At 45.6% G+C, this 25,647-nt stretch overlaps 1 protein-coding gene across 2 annotated transcripts; it reads right to left on the minus strand.

Moving 5' to 3' along the window:
• On the minus strand, nucleotides 1-25,435 carry LOC121549744 (translocating chain-associated membrane protein 1-like 1). 2 transcript variants are annotated; one of them, XM_041861600.2, is made up of 12 exons: nucleotides 25,144-25,435; nucleotides 23,542-23,605; nucleotides 20,076-20,200; nucleotides 19,691-19,807; nucleotides 9,447-9,505; nucleotides 7,683-7,767; nucleotides 7,335-7,405; nucleotides 6,590-6,694; nucleotides 2,474-2,551; nucleotides 2,378-2,443; nucleotides 1,939-2,099; nucleotides 1-248 (listed from the first exon to the last, which is right to left on the minus strand). In XM_041861600.2, exons 1-12 carry the CDS (start codon nucleotides 25,264-25,266, stop codon nucleotides 178-180), a joined length of 1,125 nt encoding a protein of 374 aa, XP_041717534.1. In that variant the 5' UTR covers nucleotides 25,267-25,435; the 3' UTR covers nucleotides 1-177. The 2 variants fall into 2 exon arrangements, with proteins under 2 accessions (XP_041717534.1, XP_041717533.1); XM_041861599.2 differs by having other exon boundaries at nucleotides 2,378-2,551.
• Between the last annotated feature and the right edge of the window lie 212 nt (nucleotides 25,436-25,647).

Below are 25,647 nucleotides of genomic sequence, written 5' to 3' on the forward strand. Positions count from 1 at the left end.
AAATCTAAACTTGGCCCGCGGCTGAATCTAGTTGATGATCCCTGCCATAGGGTCTAGGGGTCGATTTGGGATTGGGCCATTGACATGAGAAGGCTGGATGCAGCCTGAGGGGGAGGGGAGAAAAGGTGGTCTTTTTGGTGTGGGTGTGGGTTGGAGGGTTGGATGGGGTCTGAGACTTTATGAAGACTTCTCTTTCTTCACTCTCGGCGAATCAGCTCCGTTGGAACTTACTCCGTTCACTCCATTGGCTGCAAACGACAGAGAATGAAGTCAATGTCCATGGATCAAATGACAGGTGAGGAAAATTAACATGCAAAATAAAATAAAAAAACAGTATAATTGGACACATCTGGCCCCTCATTGGACACTGTGTTAACAAACCTCCAAACGAGCTTCAATGCCATACAACACTCCTTCAGTAGCCTCCAACTGCTCTTAAACACTAGTAAAACTAAATGCATGCTCTTCAATCGAACGCTGCTGGCACCCGCCCACCCGACTAGAATCACTACTCTCGACGGGTCTGACCTAGAGTATGTGGACAACTACAAATACCTAGGTGTCTGGTTAGACTGTAAACTCTCCTTCCAGACTCACATTAAGCATCTCCAATCCAAAGTTCAATCTAGAATCGGTTTCCTATTTCGCAATAAAGCCTCTTTCACTCATGCTGCCAAACATGCCCTCGTAAAACTGACTATCCTACCGATCCTTGACTTCGGCGATGTCATTTACAAAATAGCCTCCAAAACTCTACTCAGCAAATTGGATGTAGTCTATCACAGTGCCATCCGTTTTGTCTCCAAAGCCCCATACACTACCCACCACTGTGACCTGTACGCTCTCGTTGGCTGGCCCTCACTACATATTTGTCACCAAACCCACTGGCTCCCGGTCATCTATAAATCACTTCTAGACAAATCCCCGCCTTATCTTAGCTCATTGGTCACCATAGCAGCACCCACCCGTAGTCTGCGCTCCAGCAGGTATATCTCACTGGTCATCCCCAAAGCCAACACCTCCTTTGGCCGCCATTCCTTCCAGTTCTCTGCTGTCAATGACTGGAACGAACTGCAAAAATCTCTGAAGCTAGAGACTCTTATCTCCGTCACTAACTTTAAGCATCAGTTGTCAGAGCACCTTACCGATCACTGCACCTGTACACAGCCCATCTGAAATTTGCCCAACCAACTACCTCATCCCCATATTGTTATTTATTTTGCTCATTTGCACCCCAGTATCTCTATTTGCACATCATCTTCTGCACATCTATCATTCCTGTGTTAATACTAAATTGTAACTATTTTGCACTATGGCCTATTTATTGCCTTACCGCCATAACTTACTACATTTGCACACACTGTATATATATATTCTGTTGTATTTTTGACTTTATGTTTTGTTTTACCCCATATGTAACTCTGTGTTGTTGTTTTAAAATCGCACTGCTTTGCTTTATCTTGGCCAGGTCGCAGTTGTAAATGAGAACTTGTTCTCAACTGGCTTACCTGGTTAAATAAAGGTTAAATAAAAAATAAAAAATAAAAAGTATAATGACATTTTCCTCGTTTGACTCTGAAACACTGCAATAACAACTTCATTAAAACAATATAAAAGCCTTATCAAAGAACTTTCCCTTTCACATTGTCAAGGCGTATTTTCTGGCATCCTAGCATAGTGTTGCTTCCTGGGTTATAGTGTTGCTTCCTGGGGTATAGTGTTGCTTCCTGGGTTATAGTGTTGCTTCCTGGGTTATAGTGTTGCTTCCAGGGTTATTGTGTTGCTTCCTGGGTTATAGTGTTGCTTCCTGGGTTATAGTGTTGCTTCCTGGGTTATAGTGTTGCTTCCTGGGTTATAGTGTTGCTTCCTGGGTTATAGTGTTGCTTCCTGGAAAACGTTAGTTTCTGCAACTATCCTCTGGTATGTAGTTCTGCTCACCTTTGTCTTTCTTGGACTTGCTCTTGGGAGCTTGGGGCTTCTTGGGTTTCAGGGGCTGGGCCTGGGTCTTGGTCTGCTCTCTCCACCTCCTCAGCTGGAAGTTGATGAACTTCCACATCATGAAGGCCTGAGTCATACAGATGGTCGCCAGCACAGTGATCCTGTGGGGTAGGAGATAAAGATGTGTTAGCTACACTTAAAGTATGAAGTGGTAGATTCTTGAAGGTAGATTCACTTAAAAAGGTATCACAGCAATTCACAAACTAAACAGCTTGGCCGACTTCCACCACAACTACAACTAAGGCTAAACTGTTCTGCTGTTTTAGTCCAGCAGCTACAGCACCATGTTAATGAAACGCTCCGTGCACATGCCAGACACTCTGTGTGAGGGCACAGTCATCCTGCTACTCGTGGTCAAGTCACACTCTCTCTCTCTTACCGAACGAAGAGTACGTTGAAGTTTCCGTTGGCCAGGTCCAGTACTTGTTGATCAGCGTTGGCCAGGTCCAGTCCCTGTTGATCAGCGTTGGCCAGGCCGAAACCCACAGTCAGAACAGACAGGGACAGGGTGAGCAGCCGCCCAAGAACAAACAGCACCGCCCAGACGGTGAACCTAGGACAGAGACCGACACACCGTGACACAGGCGGACACACACGGACACACACACACACACACACACACACACGGACACGGACACACACACGGACACACACACACCCACGGACACACACACACACACACGGACACGGACACACACGGACACACACACACACGGACACACACACACACGGACACACACACACACACACGTAAGATGACCATGACATCTACTGCCTCCCTTTGTTCTCAATTTTCTTTTTCCAATTGATATCAACACTATCATTACTCAAGACCTTGAGAGTGTAGCTAGCTAGTAGCTTAACTTCCTATACGTCCTTGTCTAAAATGCTAAGATGGCATCTTGTTGTAGGGCTTTGAAGTATGCCGTGTGTCAAATCAAATTGTATTTGTCACATGCGCCGAATACAACAGGTGTAGACCTTACAGTGAAATGCTTACTTACAAGCCCTTAACCAACCATGCAGTTAAGAATGAATACCAAAAAATAAAATAAAAAAAGACAATATAAAATAATACTAAATAAAAGTAACAAATAATTAAAGAGCAGCGGTAAAAATAATAATAATGAGGCTATATACAGGGGGTACCGGTACCGAGTCAATGTGCGGGGGCACCGGTTAGTCGAGGTAATTGGGGTAATATGTACATGTAGGTAAAGTTATTAAAGTGACTATGCATAGATAATAAACAGAGAGTAGCAGCAGCGTAAAAGAGGGGGGGGCAATGCAAATAGTCTGGGTAGCCATTTGATTAGATGTTCAGGAGTCTTATGGCTTGGGGGTAGAAGCTGTTAGAAGTCTCTTGGAGCTAGACTTGGCGCTCCGGTACCGCTTGCCGTGCGGTAGCAAAGAGAACAGTCTATGACTAGGGTGGCTGGAGTCTTTGACAATTTTTAGGGCCTTCCTTTGACACCGCCTGGTATAGAGGTCCTGGATGGCAGGAAGCTTGGCCCCAGTGATGTACTGGGCCGTACGCTCTACCCTCTGTAGTGCCGTGCAGTCGGAGGCCGAGCAGTTGCCATATCAGGCAGTGATGCAACCAGTCAGGATGCTCTCGATGGTGCAGCTGTGGAACCTTTTGAGGATCTGAGGACCCATGCCAAATCTTTTCAGTCTCCTGAGGGGGAATAGGCTTTGTCGTGCGCTCTTCACGACTGTCTTGGTGTGTTTGGACCATGATAGTTTGTTGGTGATGTGGACACCAAGGAACTTGAAGCTCTCAACCTGTTCCACTACAGCCCCGTCGATGAGAATGGGGGCGTGCTCAGTCCTCTTATTTTTCCTGTAGTCCACAATCATCTCCTTTGTCTTGCTCATGTTGAGGGTGAGGTTGTTGTCCTGGCACCACATGGCCAGGTCTCTGACCTCCTCCCTATAGGCTGTCTCGTTGTTGTCGGTGATCAGGCCTACCACTGTTGTGTTGTCGGAAAACTTAATGAGGGTGTTGGAGTCGTTCCTGGCCATGCAGTCATGGGTGAACAGGGAGTACAGGAGGGGACTGAGCACGCACCCTTGAGGGGCCCCCGTGTTGAGGATCAGCATGGCGGATGTGTTGTTACCTACCCTTACCACCTGGGGGCGGCCCGTCAGGAAGTCCAGGATCCAGTTGCAGAGGGAGGTGTTTAGTCCCAGGGTCCTTAGCTTAGTGATGAGCTTTGAGGGCACTATGGTGTTGAACGCTGAGCTGTAGTCAATGAATAGCATTCTCACATAGGTGTTCCTTTTGTCCAGGTGTGAAAGGGCAGTGTGGAGCGCAATAGAGATTGCATCATCTGTGGATCTGTTGGGGCGGTATGCAAATTGGAGTGGGTCTAGGGTTTCTGGGATAATGGTGTTGATGTGAGCCATGACCAGCCTTTCAAAGCACTTCATGGCTACAGACGTGAGTTCTGCGGGTCGGTAGTCATTTAGGCAGGTTACCTTAGTGTTCTTGGGCACAGGGACTATGGTGGTCTGCTTGAAACATGTTGGTATTACAGAATCAGACAGGGAGAGGTTGAAAATGTCAGTGAAGACACTTGGTCAGCGCATGCTTGGAGTACACGTCCTGGTAATCCGTCTGGTCCTGCGGCCTTGTGAATGTTGACCTGTTTAAAGGTCTTACTCACGTCGGCTACGGAGAGCGTGATCACACAGTCGTCCGGAACAGCTGATGCTCTCATGCATGTTTCAGTGTTACTTGCCTCGAAGCATACATAGAAGTGATTTAGCTTGTCTGGTAGGCTTGTGTCACTGGGCAGCTCGCGGCTGAGCTTCCCTTTGTAGTCTGTAATAGTTTGCAAGCCCTGCCACATCCGACGAGCGTCAGAGCCGGTGTAGTATGATTCGATCTTAGTCCTGTATTGACGCTTTGCCTGTTTGATGGTTCGTCAGAGGGCATAGTGGGATTTCTTATAAGCTTCCGGGTTAGAGTCCCACTCCTTGAAAGCGCCAGCTCTACCCTTTAGCTCAGTGCAGATGTTGCCTGTAATCCATGGCTTCTGGTTGGGGTATGTACGTACGGTCACTGTGGGGACGACATCATCGATGCACTTATTGATGAAGCCAGTGACTGATGTGGTGTACTCCTCAATGCTGTCTGAAGAATCCCGGAACATGTCCCAGTCTGTGCTAGCAAAACAGTCCTGTAGCTTAGCATCTGCGTCATCTGACCACTTTTTTATTGACCGAGTCACTGGTGCTTCCTGCTTTAGTTTTTGCTTGTAAGCAGGAATCAGGAGGATAGAATTATGGTCAGATTTGCCAAATGGAGGGCGAGGGAGAGCTTTGTACGCATCGCTGTGTGTTTCCCTGCATTAAAGTCCCCGGCCACTAGAAGTGCCGCCTCTGGATGAGCGTCTTCCTGTTTGCTTATGGCTGTATACAGTTAATTGAGTGCGGTCTTAGTGCCAGCATCGGTTTGTGGTGGTAAATAGACAGCTACGAAGAATATAGATGAAAACTCTCTTGGTAGATAGTGTGGTCTACAGCTTATCATACTTTAGGCGAGCAAAACCTTGAGACTTCCTTAGATATCGTGCACCAGCTGTTGTTTACAAATATACACAGACCGCCACCCCTTGTCTTACCAGAGGCAGCCGTTCTATCCTACCGATACAGTGTATAACCTGCCAGCTGTATGTTATCCGTGTCATCGTTCAGCCGCGACTCTGTGAAACATAAGATATTACAGTTTTTAATGTCCCGTTGGTAGGATATACGTGTCCCGTTGGTAGGATATACGTGTCCCGTTGGTAGGATATATACGTGTCCCGTTGGTAGGATATATACGTGTCCCGTTGGTAGGATATATAAGTGTCCCGTTGGTAGGATATATACGTGTCCCGTTGGTAGGATATATACGTGTCCCGTTGGTAGGATATATACGTGTCCCGTTGGTAGGATATATACGTGCCTGTAATTCGTCCAATTCATTATGAAGCGATCGTAAATTGGCCAATAGTATCGATGGCAAAGGCAGATTAGCCACTCGTCGCCGGCTCCTTACCAGGCACCCCGATCTCCTTCCGCGATATCTCCTTTTCTTTCTACTGCGAATGACGGGGATGAGGGCCCTGTCGGGTATCTGGAGCAAATCCCTATCGTCCGACTCATTAAAGAAAAAGTATTCGTCCAGTTCAAGGTGAGTAATCGCTGTTCTGATGTCCAGAAGCTCTTTTCGGTCATAAGAGACGGTAGCAGCAACATTATGTACAAAATAAAGTTACAAACAATGTGAAAAACACACAAAATAGCACGGTTGGTTAAGAGTCCTCCACCTCAACTCACCCAGTGTGTGTGTGTGTGTGTGTGTGTGTGTGTGTGTGTGTGTGTGTGTGAAACCTCAACTGACCCAGTCTGTCTCTTCTGTGTGTGTGTGTGTGTGTGTGTGTGTGTGTGTGTGTGTGTGTGTGTGTGTGTGTGTGTGTGTGTGAGAAACCTCAACGACCCAGTCTGTCTCTTCTGTGTGTGTGTGTGTGTGTGTGTGTGTGTGTGTGTGTGTGTGTGTGTGTGTGTGTGTGTGTGTGTGTGTGTGTGTGTGTGTGCTCACCCTGTCAGTCTCTTCTCGTTGCTGAAGTAGACCAGGCGGGACACGTGGAAGAGAAGCTCTACAAAGTAGTGGAACACCAGCAGAACCAGAGCCAGACGATTCAGACTGGAAGACACAAAATGGACGCCGTTAGATGGTTAGATGCTTCATAGAGGAGGTAGCTATCACCATGATCTATTTTTGTACAAGATAAAGGCCCCAGAAACCTCCAGGAAGTATTGGGGCATACTGAAGCTGCTAAGTTCAGCTAAGGTTGAGCGTGGAACCAGGCCTACTCAATGATAATAAAGAACATGTTGACGTGAAGTGAACTTACAGTAATGTTGACATGAACTTACAGTAATGTTGATGTGAAGTGAACTTACAGTAATGTTGATGTGAACTTACAGTAATGTTGACGTGAACTTACAGTAATGTTGACGTGAAGTGAACTTACAGTAATGTTGACGTGAAGTGAACTTACAGTAATGTTGGCGTGAACTTACAGTAATGTTGATGTGAACGTATGTTGATGTGAACGTATGTTGATGTGAAGTGAACTTACAGTAATGTTGATGTGAACTTACAGTAAAGTTGATGTGAACGTATGTTGATGTGAACGTATGTTGATGTGAAGTGAACTTACAGTAATGTTGATGTGAACTTACAGTAATGTTGATGTGAACTTACAGTAATGTTGATGTGAAGTGAATTTACAGTAATGTTGACGTGAACGTATGTTGATGTGAAGAGAACCAGGTCTTACTTGAGGATGTAGGCTCCTGCGATGTGGACCAAGTACAGAGCGATATATACCAACTGACGAGGAATATCCTCCTACACAACACACACACACACAAAGGATGTCAGTAAAACATTTACTCTGTTTGTGCATTACGTGTAATGACCTCAGGCAAATGTTAGAAATTCTTTCAATACAATGTTAACATATGGAAATCAAACAATAAATGGTATGTAGCCTGTCTGTATGCCTAGTCATTCTACTTGTGAGTTCAGTAACTTCAACCCAAATAACGCACAGACACACGCACGCACGCACACACACACACACACACACACACACACACACACACACACACACACACGTACTCACTTTCTTGGTCTTTTGGAAGTAGAGCTCGGGGAGGGCGTGAAGCCAGTAGCCCAACTGACAGATGAAATAGAACTTCATCTGGAACCTACAAGCAGGACAAATGAACACCAAGTCTGTCAATTCTAACATCATCACCTTACATTTGCATTTTTTGTCATTTAGCAGACACCCTTATACAGAGCGACTTACAATCAGTGCATTCAACTAAGGTAGGTAAGACAACCACATATCGCAGTAAGTAAAACTTTCCTGCAAAAAAAAAAAAAACAGCTATCATTTGCAATCAAATATCTCAGAATAATTAAGCACTAATCAGATTGGTTTAGACACACAGAGGTACATAGGATGAGTAATGCCGAGTAAAGACACTCATTCCATATGGGAGTCAGTACCAAAAATCTGTTGCTATGACAAACTCATTCCATATGGGAGTCAGTACCAAATATCTGTTGCTAGAAACTTAATTCTGACAAACCATCCATATGGAGTGTACCAAAAATCGTTTGCAAGGAAATACATCATATCGGAGTTAGTACCAAAAATCACACAAAAGTTGCTATGACAAACTCATTCCATATGGGAGTCAGTACCAACACACCCACCTCCTTCTATTAACGTCTATGCAAATCCTGCGACTAACAAGAAAATACAGCACCTCTGATCTGTCCAATCAAATATCTAAAGCTTGTATGAGCACACTAGTTTACAGTGGTTTACACAAAAGGTACTAAGTAAGGAGAATGGTTTCCAAACTTATAGACTGGCTATAGAACTTAGACTAGTTTACACCAGTACTTAGGACTACTTGGGAGAACTAATCTCTGAGTATTCAACCTGTATGTTTAAACAAACCCACCTACTTCCCTTAACGTCTATGCAAAAATTGCACCAGTTGACATTAGTTTACATATGGAACTGAGGACTGAGAATGCTCAGTGGTGGTTGGTCATTAGGGAACTGAGGACTGAGAATACTGAGTGGTGGTTGGTCATTAGGGAACTGAGGACTGAGAATACTGAGTGGTGGTTGGTCATTAGGGAACTGAGGACTGAGAATACTGAGTGGTGGTTGGTCATTAGGGAACTGAGGACTGAGAATACTGAGTGGTGGTTGGTCATTAGGGAACTGAGGACTGAGAATAGGGAACTGAGGACTGAGAATACTGAGTGGTGGTTGGTCATTAGGGAACTGAGGACTGAGAATGCTCAGTGGTGGTTGGTCATTAGGGAACTGAGGACTGAGAATGCTCAGTGGTGGTTGGTCATTAGGGAACTGAGGACTGAGAATGCTCAGTGGTGGTTGGTCATTAGGGAACTGAGGACTGAGAATACTGAGTGGTGGTTGGTCATTAGGGAACTGAGGACTGAGAATACTGAGTGGTGGTTGGTCATTAGGGAACTGAGGACTGAGAATGCTGAGTGGTGGTTGGTCATTAGGGAACTGAGGACTGAGAATACTGAGTGGTGGTTGGTCATTAGGGAACTGAGGACTGAGAATACTGAGTGGTGGTTGGTCATTAGTGAACTGAGGACTGAGAATGATGAGTGGTGGTTGGTCATTAGGGAACTGAGGACTGAGAATGATGAGTGGTGGTTGGCCATTACAAAGGAAACAACAGCTAGGGGGATATGGAAAACAAATGGAAAGGTTTACTTGTGTTTAGTTGTACACATGGCTCTTAAAGGGGCAGTACCCACTCTAATGAGCCTTTTGTACAATGTGCTTGTTTGCATTGTGTTTACATGGTCTGGCTCCAGTACTTACGGCATCAAGGTATGGGGGTAGCCTTCCCATAGATTCACTGGGTTGGACAGGAAGTTCTCCTGGAGAAGAGAAATGTATTGTTGATCATATGGATGACAGAGACAGACAGGAGACAGAGACAGACAGACAGGAGACAGACAGGATGCACAGAGAGGAGACAGACATTACTAGCATTGCAGACGAGCGACTTACAGAGAGTGAGCATGAGAAGGAGCTGACGAGAAAGACAACCAGAGAGAGACAGACAGAGGAGACAACAGAGAGGAGCCAGAGAGCAGGCAGACAGAGCCTGGAGACAGGAGTGGCACAGCTAGCAATTCAATGCAGGCCTAGAGACGAGACACTGAGAACAGAGACAGACAGAGAGGAGACAGAGAGAGACAGACAGAGAGGAGACAGAGAGAGACAGACAGAGAGGAGACACAGAGAGACAGACAGAGAGAGACAGACAGAGAGGAGACACAGAGAGACAGACAGAGAGGAGACAGACAGAGAGACAGACAGGAGACAGACAGAGAGGAGACACAGAGAGACAGACAGAGAGGAGACACAGAGAGGAGCTACAGAAAGACAGACAGAGAGGAGAAGGACAGAGGAGACACAGAGAGACAGACAGAGAGGAGACAGACACAGAGAGACAGACAGAGAGGAGACAGACAGAGAGGAGCCAGACACAGAGAGACAGACAGAGAGGAGACACAGAGAGACAGACAGAGAGGAGACAGAGAGGAGACAGACAGAGAGGAGACACAGAGGAGACAGACAGAGACGAGACACAGAGAGACAGACACAGAGGAGACAGACAGCGGGCTGTCATGTGCCATTGGGTAATTTATTTTAAAATAGATATGTCCATTTTATACATGATATAATAACAGATTGCATTTTGCACCCCCACCCCAGTCACCTCAAGATGGTTTTTGACCACTAAAGTTTTGCTTTGCTCCCACATGGACTGTTTTGGATCAGTGCCGTAATTTTATTTATTTCACCTTTATTTAACCAGGTAAGCCAGTTGAGAACAAGTTCTCATTTACAACTGTGACCTGGCCAAGATAAAGCAAATCTGTGCGGAAAAACAACAACAACACAGAGTTACACATGGGGTAAACTAAAACGTACAGTCAATAAACAATAGAAATTTGATTTGATTTGATTTGAAATGTAGTAAGTTATGGAGGTAAGGCAATAAATAGGCCATAGTGCAAAATAATTACAATTTAGTATTAACACTGGAGTGATAGATTTGCAGAAGATGATGTGCAAATAGAGATACTGGGGTGCAAATGAGCAAAATAAATAACAATATGGGGATGAGGTAGTTGGGTGGGCTAATTTCAGATGGGCTGTGTACAGGTGCAGTGATCGGTAAGGTGCTCTGACAACTGATGCTTAAAGTTAGTGAGGGAGATAAGAGTCTCCAGCTTCAGAGATTTTTGCAATTTGTTCCAGTCATTGGCAGCAGAGAACTGGAAGGAATGGCGGCCAAAGGAGGTGTTGGCTTTGGGGATGACCAGTGAGATATACCTGCTGGAGCGCAGACTATGGGTGGGTGTTGCTATGGTGACCAATGAGCTAAGATAAGGCGGGGATTTGCCTAGCAGTGATTTATAGATGGCCTGGAACCAGTGGGTTTGGTGACGAATATGTAGTGAGGACCAGCCAACAAGAGCGTACAGGTCGCAGTGGTGGGTAGTATATGGGGCTTTGGAGACAAAACGGATGGCACTGTGATAGACTACATCCAATTTGCTGAGTAGAGTGTTGGAGGCTATTTTGTAAATGACATCGCCGAAGTCAAGGATCGGTAGGATAGTCAGTTTTACGAGGGCATGTTTGGCAGCATGAGTGAAGGAGGCTTTGTTGCGAAATAGGAAACCGATTCTAGATTGAACTTTGGATTGGAGATGCTTAATGTGAGTCTGGAAGGAGAGTTTACAGTCTAACCAGACACCTAGGTATTTGTAGTTGTCCACATACTCTAGGTCAGACCCGTCGAGAGTAGTGATTCTAGTCGGGTGGGCGGGTGCCAGCAGCGTTCGATTGAAGAGCATGCATTTAGTTTTACTAGTGTTTAAGAGCAGTTGGAGGCTACTGAAGGAGTGTTGTATGGCATTGAAGCTCGTTTGGAGGTTTGTTAACACAGTGTCCAATGAAGGGCCAGATGTATACAAAATGGTGTCGTCTGCGTAGAGGTGGATCTGAGAGTCACCAGCAGCAAGAGCGACATCATTGATATACACGGAGAAAAGAGTCGGCCCAAGAATTGAACCCTGTGGCACCCCCATAGAGACTGCCATAGGTCCAGACAACAGGCCCTCCGATTTGACACATTGAACTCTATCTGAGAAGTAGTTGGTGAACCAGGCGAGGCAGTCATTTCAGAAACCAAGGCTATTTAGTTTGCCAATAAGAATGCGGTGATGAAGTTGAGCAGAGGGTCGTAAGCCTGTGGCCGGGTAGGGGTAGCCAGGTGGAAAGCGATGGCAAGCTGGTGATAGGTTGGCTACGTGAATAGCGTGATACGCCTCTACCTTATATTTATATAATATTTGATTTGAATTATAATTATAATATTATATTAACGGACGGGGTTAAGTTTACAGTCGACGCTGCTTCACTCAACTCCGCCACTACAGAGTTTACTTGGCTTCTTAGCTAGCTGTAAAAGGCGTTAGTGAAACCACTGGAAAATGAGCCACATTAACCTTACCAGCTCTAACCAGCTAATCTGCCACGATGGATATCAGCTATCAAACCACAGAGGCCGCCACCAAGTCCAGCAGCGATGATGCTGCCGAGCTCCGGCTAGCGTCGCGTTAAAAGCCTACCCCCCCCTTCCAGAAGTGCCGCCAGGATAATAGCTACATATCGCTGTGTTTCACCATAGAAATAGATAACCAAAGAAATACAATGTAGCCTTTTCTTCGTAGCCTATTGGTTGTCATGGTAGCCTATTGATATTCGTGGTTGTAAATTTTTTTACATTTACATTTTAGTAATTTAGCAGACGCTCTTATCCAGAGTGACTTACAGTTAGTGCATACATTATTATTATTTTTTAGATAGGCGTCCGGATTGTCTAGCACAGCTGTGTTAGGGGGGTCCAGGTGTTGCAGCTCTTTCAGGACATCAGGCTGTCTGTTGGTGCAGCAGGCAGGCGGGGGGGTCAGCAGGCTGTGTGTTGGTCAGCTAGGCTGTGTGTTGGTCAGCAGGCTGTGTGTTGGTCAGCAGGCTGTGTGTGTGTTGGTCAGCAGGCTGTGTGTTGGTCGCTTTGTTGGTCAGCAGGCTGTGTGTTGGTCAGCAGGCTGTGTGTTGGTCAGCAGGCTGTGTGTTGGTCAGTAGGCTGTAGGCTGTGTGTTGGTCAGCAGGCTGTAGGCTGTGTGTTGGTCAGCAGGCTGTAGGCTGTGTGTTGGTCAGTAGGCTGTGTGTTGGTCAGCAGGCTGTTTGTTGGTCAGCAGGCTGTAGACTGTGTGTTGGTCAGCAGGCTGTAGGCTGTGTGTTGGTCAGCAGGCTGTGTGTTGGTCAGCAGGCTGTGTGTTGGTCAGCAGGCTGTAGGCTGTGTGTTGGTCAGCAGGCTGTAGGCTGTGTGTTGGTCAGCAGGCTGTAGGCTGTGTGTTGGTCAGCAGGCTGTAGGCTGTGTGTTGGTCAGCAGGCTGTAGGCTGTGTGTTGGTCAGCAGGCTGTAGGCTGTGTGTTGGTCAGCAGGCTGTAGGCTGTGTGTTGGTCAGCAGGCTGTAGGCTGTGTGTTGGTCAGCAGGCTGTGTGTTGGTCAGCAGGCTGTAGGCTGTGTGTTGGTCAGCAGGCTGTGTGTTGGTCAGCAGGCTGTAGGCTGTGTGTTGGTCAGCAGGCTGTGTGTTGGTCAGCAGGCTGTGTGTTGGTCAGCAGGCTGTAGGCTGTGTGTTGGTCAGCAGGCTGTAGGCTGTGTGTTGGTCAGCAGGCTGTGTGTTGGTCAGCAGGCTGTAGGCTGTGTGTTGGTCAGTAGGCTGTGTGTTGGTCAGTAGGCTGTGTGTTGGTCAGCAGGCTGTAGGCTGTGTGTTGGTCAGTAGGCTGTGTGTTGGTCAGTAGGCTGTGTGTTGGTCAGCAGGCTGTGTGTTGGTCAGCAGGCTGTGTGTTGGTCAGCAGGCTGTAGGCTGTGTGTTGGTCAGCAGGCTGTGTGTTGGTCAGCAGGCTGTGTGTTGGTCAGCAGGCTGTGTGTTGGTCAGCAGGCTGTAGGCTGTGTGTTGGTCAGCAGGCTGTGTGTTGGTCAGCAGGCTGTAGGCTGTGTGTTGGTCAGCAGGCTGTGTGTTGGTCAGCAGGCTGTGTGTTGGTCAGCAGGCTGTGTGTTGGTCAGCAGGCTGTGTGTTGGTCAGCAGGCTGTGTGTTGGTCATCTGGATCTCCATTGGTCTTTTGTTTACTGTAACTGGCCTGAACACAGACTGTCTTTATCATTCTGTTTATAGGCCTATAGCAGTACCACTTTTGTTCTGTTCACATTCATTCGTTCGCATTTGTTTAGATTTTTAATATCACATGCACAAGTACAGTGAAATGCCTTTCTTGCCAACAATGCAGTCATCAATATCAATGTAGCACTAAAATTAACTTAAGGTAGAACAAACACACACGAGAAATAAAAAAGACCCCTTCCCCTTTTCATTACGTTACAGCCTTATTCTAAAATGAATTAAATAAATACAATTCCTCAATCAATCTACACACAATACTCCATAATGAAAGGTTTTTATAAATTTGAGCTCAGGTGTATCCTGTTTCCAATGAACTTCCTTGAGATGTTACTACAACTTGATTGGAGTCCACCTGTGGTAAATTCAATTGATCGGACATGATTTGCATGTCAGAGCAAAAACCAAGCCATGAGGTCGAAGGAATTGTCCGTAGAGCTCCGAGACAGGATTGTGTCGAGGCACAGATCTGGGGAAGGGTACCAAAAAATGTCTGCAGCATTAAAGATCCAAGAACACAGTGGCCTCCATCATTCTTAAATGGAAGAAGTTTGGAACCACCAAGACTCTTCCTAGAGCTGGCTGCCCGGCGAAACTGAGCAATCGGGGGAGAAGGGCCTTGGTCAGGAAGGTGACTGAGAACCCGATGGTCACTCTGACAGAGCTTCAGTGTTCCTCTGTGGAGATGGGAGAACCTTCCAGAAGGACAACCATCTCTGCAGCACTCCACCAATCAGGCCTTTATGGTAGAGTGGCCAGACGGAACCCACTCCTCAGTAAAAGGCACATGACAGCCCGCTTGGAGTTTGCCAAAAGGCACCTAAAGACTCTCAGACCATGAGAAACAAGATTCTCTGGTCTGATGAAACCAAGATTGAACTCTTCGGCCTGAATGCCAAGCGTCACGTCTGGAGGAAACCTGGCACCATCCCTACAGTGAAGCATGGTGGTGTCTCATCACGCTGTGGGGATGTTTTTCAGCGGCAGGGACTGGGAGACTAGTCAGGATCGAGGGAAAGATGAACAGAGCAAAGTACAGAGAGATCCTTGATGAAAACCTGCTCCAGAGCGCTCAGGACCTCAAATTGGGGCGAAGGATCACCTTCCAACAGGACAACGACCCTAAGCACACAGCCAAGACAACGCAGGAGTGGCTTTGGGACAAGTCTCTGAATGTTCTTGAGTGGCCCAGCCAGAGCCCGGACTTGAACCTGATCGAACATCTCTGGAAAGACCTGAAAATAGCTGTGCAGCGACGCTCCCCATCCAACCTGACAGAGCTTGAGAGGATCTGCAGAGAAGAATGGGAGAAACTCCCCAAATACAGGTGGGCCAAGCTTGTAGGGTCATACCCAAGAAGACTTGAGGCTGTAATCGCTGCCAAAGGTGCTTCAACAAAGTACTGAGTAAAGGGTCTGATTACTTATGTAAATTAATTTCCAAAAATTTCTAAAAACCTGTTTTTGCTTTGTCATTATGGGGTATTGTGTGTAGATTGATGAGAAGGGAAAAAAAATCAATTTAATCCATTTTAGAATAAGGCTGTAACGTAACAAAATGTGGAAAAAGTAAAGGGGTCTGAATACTTTCCGAATGCACTGTATACAGGGTCAGCTCCAACACCATATTTACAATGTGCAGGGATACTGGGGTGATTGAGGTAAATACAGTTTAAGTCGGAAGTTTACATACACTTAGATTGGAGTCATTAAAACTCATTTTTCAACCACTCCACAAATGTATAATAATAATAATAATAATAATAATAAATAATAATAAGCCATTTAGCAGATGCTTTTATTCAAAGCGTCTTACAGTCATGTGTGCATACATTTTTACGTATGGGTGGTCCCGGGGATTGAACCCACTACCCTGGCGTTACAAGCGCCATGCTCTACCAATTGAGCTACAGAGGACCAGGTCAACAAACTATAGTTTTGGCAAGTCAGTTAGGACATCTACTTTGTGCATGACACAAGTAATTTATCCAACAATTGTTTCCAGACAGATTATTTCATTTATAATTCACTGTACTACAATTCCAGTGGGTCAGAAGTTTACATACACTAAGTTGACTGTGCCTTTAAACAGCTTGGAAAATTCCAGAAAATGATGTCATGGCTTTAGAAGCTTCTGATAGGCTAATTGACATCATTTGAGTCAATTGGAGGTGTACCTGTGGATGTATTTCAAGGCCTACCTTCAAACTCAGTGCCTCTTTGCTTGACATCATGGGAAAATCAAAAGAAATCAGCCAAGACCTCAGAAACAAAGTTGTAGACTTCCACAAGTCTGGTTCATCCTTGGGAGCAATTTCCAAACACCTGAAGGTACCAAGTTCATCTGTACAAACAATAGTACGCAAGTATAAACACCATGGGACCACGCAGCCGTCATACCGCTCAAGCCGTCATACCGCTCCTAGAGATGAACGTACTTTGGTGCGAAAAGGTGCAAATCAATCCCAGAACAACAGCAAAGGACCTTGTGAAGATGCTGGAGGAAATAGGTACAAAAGTATCTATATCCACAGTAAAACGAGTCCTATTTCGACATAACCTGAAAAGCCGCTCAGCAAGGAAGAAGCCACTGCTCCAAAACCGCCATAGAAAAGCCAGACTACGGTTTGCAACTGCACAAAGATCGTACTTTTTGGAGAAATGTCCTCTAGTCTGATGAAACAAAAACAGAACTGTTTGGCCATAATGACCATCGTTATGTTTGGAGGAAAAAGGGGGTTGCTTGCAAGCCGAAGAACACCCGCATAGACGCTCTTATCCAGAGACTTATGAGCAATTAGGGTTAAGGCCTGAGAATTTACAGAACCATTTACTACTGGCCCCAGCCGTGAAGCACGGGGGTGGCAGCATCATGCTGTGGGGGCTGCTTTGCTGCAGGGGGGACTGGTGCACTTCACAAAATAGATGGCATCATGAGGAAGGAAAATTATGTGGATATATTGAAGCAACATCTCAAGACATCAGTCAGGAAGTTAAAGCTTGGTCGCAAATGGGTCTTCCAAATGGACAAGGACCCCAAGCATACTTCCAAAGTTGTGGCAAAATGGCTTAAGTACAACAAAGTCAAGGTATTGGAGTGGCCATCACAAAGTCCTGACCTCAATCCTATAGAAAATGTGTGGGCAGAACTGAAAAAGCATGTGCGAGCAAGGAGGCCTACAGACCAGACTCAGTTACACCAGCTCTGTCAGGAGGAATGGGCCAAAATTCACCCAACTAATTGTAGGAAGCTTGTGGAAGGCTACCGGAAACGTTTGACCCAAGTTAAACAATTTAAAGGCAATGCTACCAAATACTAATTGAGTGTATGTAAACCTCTGACCCACTGGGAATGTGATGAAAGAAATAAAAGCTGAAATAAATAATTCTCTCTACTATTATTCTGACATTTCACATTCTTAAAATAAAGTGGTGATCCTAACTGACCTAAAACAAAACAAAAATTCAATTTTTTTACTAGGATTAAATGTCAGGAATTGTGGAAAACTGAGTTTAAATGTATTTGGCTAAGGTGTATGTAAACTTCCGACTTCAACTGTATGTATAGGGGTAAGGTGACTAGGCATCAGGATATTTGATAAACAGAGTAGCAGCAGCGTAAATTATGATTGTATGGGAGTCCGTGTGCATGCGTGTAGAGTCAGTATAAATGTATGTGCATGTTTTTGGGTGTTGGAGTGTCAGAACGTGTGAGTCATAGAGACAGTGAAAAAAATAATGTAATACACGGTCAACTCAGATAATCCGTGTAGCCATTGTGTTAGCTACTTAGCAGTCTTATGGTTTGGGGATAGAAGCTGTTCAGGAGCATGTTGGTGTCAGACTTGATGCACTGGTACCGCTTGCCGTGCGGAAGAAGAGTCTATGGCTTGGGTAGCTGGAGTCTATAACGATTTTCCGGGCCTTCCTTTACACCTCCTGATATAGAGTTCCTGGATGGCAGGGATCTCGGCCCCAGTGATGTACTGGGCTGTCCGCACCACCCTCTGTAGCGCCATGCGATCGAGGGCGGTGATATTGCCATACCAAGCAGTGATGCAGCCAGTCAAGATGCTCTCAAATGGTACAGCAACTTTGAGGGTCCAGTGACACCAAGGAACTTGAAGCGCTCGACCAAGCACAACTCCAACACCGTCATTAAGTTTGCTCGACCTGCTCCACTGCAGCCCGTCGATGTGGATGGGGGCGTGCTCGGCCCTCCATTTGCTGTAGTGCACGATCAGCTTCCTGGTCTTAATGATGTTGAGGGAGAGGTTGTTGTCCCGGCACCATTCTGCCAGGTCTCAGACCTCCCCCATGTAGGCTGTCTCATCGTCGTTGGTGATCAGGCCTACCACCGTCGTGTCGTCAGCAAACTTCATGACGGTGTTGGAGTTGTGCTTGGCCACAGAGTGGGTGAACAGGGAGTACAGGAGGGGACTAAGCACACAGCCCTGGGGGGCCCCCGTGTTGAGGGTCAGCGTGGCGGAGGTACTGTTGCCTACTCTCACCACCTGGGATCGGCCCGTCAGGAAGTCCAGGACCCAGTTACAGAGGGAGGTGTTCAGTCCCAGGGTCCTAAGCTTGGTGACGAGCTTGGAGGGGACTATGGTGTTGAATGCTGAGCTGTAGTCAATGAACAGCATTGTCACATAGGTATTCCTCTTATCTAGGTTGGGTGAGGGCAGTGTGGAGTGCGATTAAGATTGCGTCATCTATTGATCTGTTCGGGCAGTATGCAAATTGGAGTGGGTCTAGGGTGTCTGGGATGATGGAGTTGATGTGTACCAGACCCACCCTCTCAAAGCACTTTCTGGTAACAGATGCGAGTGCTACAGGGTGTTAGTCATTCTGGCATTAAGCCTTAGAGTTCCTGGGAAGAGGAATGATGGGACAAGGAGATGTTGAAAATGACCGTGAATATGCCTGCCAGCTGTTCTGCGCATGCTCTGAGAACGCGCCCTGGAATACCCTCGGGCCCTGCGGCCTTGTGGGTGTTGACCTCATTAAAGTCGGCCTCGGAGAGCGAGACCACCCAGTCCTCTGAGTCGGTGGTGGCCCTCACATCCGGCACGATGTTGTTATTCAAGTATTTGTTTTGCATGAATAACTAGACTACTATTTTCAGCAGTTAGTTTGCATTATTTTGGTAAGACAGCTGCTTTCAAATAGGGTAATTTACCTATTACAAACAGCCTATCTGTCTTCTAGCCTATATTCATTACCAAATAGGCCTTGGTTTAGTGTGAGGGTGCTGTCCATTGTGCTGATACAGAGCAGAGGTGATGGGCTACACATTTCGCACCAACCCGTCACTTCAAAAGTACTCAATGGTCTCGGAGTGTCGGTATTTGAACTTTGTTTATTGTGCTATAGCGTGATATAAGCAGAACTCAATACAATTCCAGTGCAAGAACCCCCCCAAATTGTGCCCCCTCACCGATTCCAACAGCCCCCTTAGTCACTTTATCCTGGCGCCAGGTCTGTCTGCTTCGGCTTGGTAAGTAATATCCACCAAATAAGCCATTTCTACCCTCTTTGCATCAAATATGTATGCTGCTAAGACAAGTTCATTTTAAACCCCCCCCAACCACCCAAGCTTTTGCACCCCCACTTTCAGACAAAGTCAGGCACCCAATACACATACAACTAGCCCAGTATTAAAACCATTTTAAAATCACCTATTAACATCACACACACCAGATAATCCAGTAAACAAATAGTTTAAACCATGTAAAGACATGAGGATGCTGGTTCCCCAGCAACACACACACACGCACACACACACACGCCTACCTACCGACATGAGGATGTTGGTTCCCCAGCCGAAGGAGACCAGGTAAAAGGCGGAGAGCTGGCCTGACTCGTTGAACTTGCTGTGCTTGGTCTTAGAGAAATGCATCTTCCGGTTGATCTTCTGTATATAAGGACACATGAGAAGAGTCAATCGAGGTCAAACTGATCAGTGATTATCAGTGTCGGATGATCAATTATGCTGTCAGAATATCAAACTTCATCAGTGATTATCAGTGTCGGATGATCAATTATGCTGTCAGAATATCAAACTGATCGGTGGTTGTCTGACTTATTTAAATTATTTTTTATCAACGAGCAAATAAGACTATAATAACATATCAAATGTACAGAAAAACATAGGAAGTGTCTGGGTGGGTGTCACTACTTACGTCCAGTACATACTCCTGGATGATGGCGTGCATGATGATGGCGACCATCATGTAGAAGAACACTGTAGCCAGATCCTTCAGACCGTGGTGGAAGTGGTTCACTCCGCTCTCCTCTGGCAGGCCCTCTGATAGGGAGACCTAAGCATTAATAATCCCTTTATAAAGCCTTCATAAAGCCTTTATGTTACTGCCCCAATGTTTTTAATTTAGTAAATAGAACGTCACTGCCATCTAGAATGTAATGAGATGCCTTGCTAGCAGGCAGCCTCAGGGCTCAGGACTGTAGGCAGATCCTTCAGACCATTTGACATTTACATTTTTAGTCATTTAGCAGACGCTCTTATCCAGAGCGATTTACAGGAGCAATCAGGGTTAAGTGCCTTGCTCAAGGGCACAGACAGATTTTTCACCTAGTCGACTCGGGGATTAGAACCAGCGACCTTTCGGTTACTGGCACAACGCTCTTAACCACTAAGCTACCTGCCGCCCCGTGGACCATGGTGGAAGTGGTTCACTACACTCTCCTCTGGTAGGGAGACACATGAAACATTTATTAAGCCTTAATAAACCCTTTATAACCCTTCATAGATGCCTTATACTGTATATCATTTATAAGAAGTTGTTCAAAAACAGTCTCTTCTGGACCCTCTGATGGAAGAGATGCATCGTCGCAATTATACTGAGGTCCCACTTTTTAAACACATTTGCTTTACGAAGCCTTTATAAGCAACAAGGTTTAGTCAACTTCCCTCCCAAAGTCCTGACCTGCTACTGTAGTCATTTAGCTTCAACAAATATCAGCCTGTTAATGAATGACAGAGGGCTTGTGAGCACTGTAAACTGAACCTGCGTCCCAAAAGTAGTGCACTGTTGGGAACAGGGTGGTATTTTGGACGCAACTCGACTCTGATAAGAACATCAGCTCTTCAAATAAAATCCGACATCATAAAGCACATTCCGTCAGCACGTTAGACTTTAAATGAAGAAATAGAGCAGTAAGTTATAGGATAAATGAGTAAGGTGCTCCACTGGTAATGCTGAGAGTCTGTTTATTTTTTTAGGTCAGTTTGTTTTTATTTTTTAATTATCTGTTTTTATTTATTTGATGGGTCAAATGCTGTAACACAGAGTAAAACAGTAAAAGTCCCCTGATGGTAGTGACTGCCCATTACTGCTTATCACTTATTAACCATCATTCATTCACATTACTTTACTAAGATATTTCAGTTTTATTTGATGACCATTATTTTATTCCAAGTCATTATGTCATCTCTGTTCTCATGCAGTAGCAGCCAGCCAGCCTTCCATCTCTGTTCTCATGCAGTAGCAGCCAGCCAGCCAGCCTTCCATCTCTGTTCTCATGCAGTAGCAGCCAGCCAGCCTTCCATCTCTGTTCTCATGCAGTAGCAGCCAGCCAGCCTTCCATCTCTGTTCTCATGCAGTAGCAGCCAGCCAGCCTTCCATCTCTGTTCTCATGCAGTAGCAGACAGCCAGCCTTCCGTCTCTGTTCTCATGCAGTAGCAGCCAGCCAGCCTTCCATCTCTGTTCTCATGCAGTAGCAGCCAGCCAGCATTCCATCTCTGTTCTCATGCAGTAGCAGCCAGCCAGCCTTCCATCTCTGTTCTCATGCAGTAGCAGCCAGCCAGCCTTCCGTCTCTGTTCTCATGCAGTAGCAGCCAGCCAGCCTTCCATCTCTGTTCTCATACAGTAGCAGCCAGCCAGCCTTCCGTCTCTGTTCTCATGCAGTAGCAGCCAGCCAGCCTTCCATCTCTGTTCTCATGCAGTAGCAGCCAGCCAGCCTTCCATCTCTGTTCTCATGCAGTAGCAGCCAGCCAGCCTTCCATCTCTGTTCTCATGCAGTAGCAGCCAGCCAGCCTTCCATCTCTGTTCTCATGCAGTAGCAGCCAGCCAGCCTTCCATCTCTGTTCTCATGCAGTAGCAGCCAGCCAGCCTTCCATCTCTGTTCTCATGCAGTAGCAGCCAGCCAGCCTTCCATCTCTGTTCTCATGCAGTAGCAGCCAGCCAGCCTTCCATCTCTGTTCTCATGCAGTAGCAGCCAGCCAGCCTTCCATCTCTGTTCTCATGCAGTAGCAGCCAGCCAGCCTTCCATCTCTGTTCTCATGCAGTAGCAGCCAGCCAGCCTTCCATCTCTGTTCTCATGCATCATGCAGTAGCAGCCAGCCAGCCTTCCATCTCTGTTCTCATGCAGTAGCAACCAGCCAGCCTTCCGTCTCTGTTCTCATGCAGTAGCAGCCAGCCAGCCTTCCGTCTCTGTGCTCCCCAATGAGTCATCCTTTATATTAGCTGACTATAGAACCTGCTGCCTATGTTGTCTGACAAAATCACTTTTTTATTAGTTCTTTAAAGTAAATAAGGCATACTTTTATGACTACTGAATACCAGCTATCAATCACTTAGATAATGTATTGTCGGGTAGAGATACCTCGCGAAGCAACAACTGCTCTCTCGAACGCGCGTTCTTCTCTCCCTCTGTGTCTGCCCCACAAACTTGACCGGACAAGTAGGCGCGCAATGGATTATGGTCATTGTAGTTCATTAGAACATTTTCTGCACTAAACTATGTAGAATATTGGCCTGTTGGAAACTACAACATCACACAGTTCGTGCTTGATCTGATTTCTCTCTAGAGAAAACGGCGCATTAAGGTTACAGTAAAAAAAATAAAAAAATAATAGAATTCAAATAATTGAACCAACGTTGGTCAGTTAGTTGTTAAAAAAAAAAAGAAAAATAACAAAAATGTTGGTTAAGCGCTCAGCACTATCCACTGGTAAGAAGAGTGTAGCACGAGTGTGTAGAATACCATGAATTCACCTTGAGATGAGGCAAGGACTGTGTCCCAAATGGTACCCTATTCCCTATGTAGTACACTACCCTACGGGCCCTGGTCCAAAAGTAGTGCGCTATATAGGGAATAGGGCGCCATTTGGGACTCAGACAAGACTCCGATGCCGTGGCCTGTGTTACACTCTAGCCCCAATCCTTCCAGGACAACCTAAAAGGAGAACTTTATCAAATCAGGAAGACTAAATATAGTGCCACAGGGAAAAAAAATAAAGCTCTGAAAGAAGGTGTTAGGCAACTGGTAGACCATACGAGTACTTCTATTCTCTAACACACAGGAGAAGCCTTCTGATTCTACAACTAGTCTGTAGATTCTAGTCATAGTTAAAGTTTCTATACTTGATAACAGGCAAACTAGTTCCACACACACACACACTAAAGAAAAGGTGGACGAGAAAGGAAGATGGCATGAGGCAATTGTTGTCTTGTCATTCATTCAAAATAAAATGTCACAACAACAACAACAACAAAAAGTTACAAAAGCAAAAGAGGTAGTTGATACAACCTCCATACCGGATCCTCATCTTTTTGAGCATCACTGTTTGACCCAGTGAAAAAAATGATAAAAGTTCAGATGGGGCCACTAAGAAGTTAAACTCACCATTTGCTGAGATGGTAACGTTGTATTGGACAGTGATGAACAGCACTGCAACCTTCGAGGTGACCTGCATCACAGAGGGGACAAGGGAGAGGATTAATTAAAGACATGAAACACAGGGTTCAGTCCCAAATCGCACCCTATTCCCTATATAGTGCACTACTTAGCCTGGCTCTGGTCAAAAGTAGTGCACTATATAGGGAATAGGGTGCCATTTGAGACACATCCAGAGGCTTGTTTCTGAGTTATTGACTAAAAGCAAACCACAGCATGATTTTCTCATTAGCTTTCTGGCCTTTCTGTGGGTAGCCTACTGCTGTGTTAAATAAACCAGGTAGCATTGTAGATTTACTGACTAGACCACAAAGTATCAGACAGAAACACATGTTGAGTGTGCAAACCATTCAATCCAATACTACAGATAAGATTGAATTGAAAACCGGGGATTTGGATTTCATAAAGCTATATAAATATGGCAAGACTGATTCATAACTATACATTTGTAGAACTCCGTTCTGGAATACAGTAGGTTATTTATTTTAGATGTGCATCATCAATGTGACTACAGCACATCAAGGCACAAGAACTCAAACTCCCATAATGCGTCTCCTCAACTCAATGCTGGCGCTGAATTTTATGTTGCGTTCACGTCCAGTCGGAACTAGGGAACTCGGAAATGTACGACTTCCTAGATGGCTGAACGCAGCACGTGTATAACTGCAACTAGTTAGCGGTTCAAATGTTCGAGTTTCCTAGTTCCAACTACTACATTAACGCAGCATTAGTAAAGGATACTTCATGTAGGCAAAACATGAAGGCAAAAAATAAGTCAGTGTAAACCAACAATAAATAAATAAAAAATAATATATATATATATATATATATATATATATATATATGTTTTTAAAACCTAAGCTGTTCAATTTGTAAACTGAATAGGCGATGCTTAGGACTTTCTGAATCGAACTCGTTTTTCGAACGAGCGGTGCTACCTATAAACGATGACAGCGCTTACAATCGCCCAGTGATTGCCACGTAGCCTACACTTTATCTGCGAATAAAAAGTATCCATGCTGGACAGTCTAGCACAATATTGTATCCAGAGAAATTGCAACATTGTGGTCGCTAAATGTACCAATCCATATGTAACGCTAGTTCCAGTTAGGTTACATTGTTGCCCCAAATATTGCAATGATGCGTGTAATGCGACGTAGACAAAGTTATTCAAATGTCCAAGTGGCCAGACTCGACAGGAACAATAGGGAACCCGGCAGGGATGGGGGGGGGTTCAGTTTTAAATCTATAACTAGGCTACTACACGCCTTTTCAAATCAAAAAGACACTTCTGCAATTACCATTTACTTGAATATTACAACAAGGACAACCTAAAAAAGCAGAGAAACTTTGGATTTGTCACTAGAGGACGAGTAGATCAGCCCTGTCCATTTTCAAGAGACTGACGTGACGGAACGAAATCATCTCCCCCCCAGGCCAGTTGACACATTGTAGCTAGGCTTTGTACCTTGTACTAGGCTCAGTAGGGCCTGTTTGGAAAGCTAGGTCTTATTGCATCCCAGACCCCTCCAACCTGTGGACTAGCCTTACCTCAAACATCAACCCGAGGAGGAACACCATAGCAACACAGGAAACAATATCTGCATGGTTCTGGATGACAAACTCATGACTCAACACCGGCGGGTTCTTGTTGGTCTTTTTGCGGATCCCCATTTTTACGGCTTCCAAAAGTGAACTTTTATCGACCGGCGCGACTCAGAAGCAGAGTGAATCGGCTATGACCACGTATTCGGTATTGTTATCTGTCCGTCCCCGTCAGCTCTAAAGCAAGGCACCAGTCCTCCTCCTCCTGCTTCTCTCTCACAAACACGGGCCAACAAATTAAAATCGAGTCACTCTTCTTCGTGTGGGAGGATCTAGCCGACGCGCGTTGCTGGTAGAGCGTTTTTTTAAACACCAGGCTGGAAGGTACGTGAGCCGTTTGCCGCCACCTACATGTCCGGAGTATGGAGACGGTTGGTTTTATGTGCAATCCGCCATCCACAACCCCGCAAGCAATATTCGATCTACATGCTGACCAACACGAGCGGTGCG

Source organism: Coregonus clupeaformis, chromosome 34 (assembly GCF_020615455.1).
Source record: "Coregonus clupeaformis isolate EN_2021a chromosome 34, ASM2061545v1, whole genome shotgun sequence".
In the NCBI taxonomy this organism is placed as follows: Eukaryota; Metazoa; Chordata; class Actinopteri; order Salmoniformes; family Salmonidae; genus Coregonus; species Coregonus clupeaformis.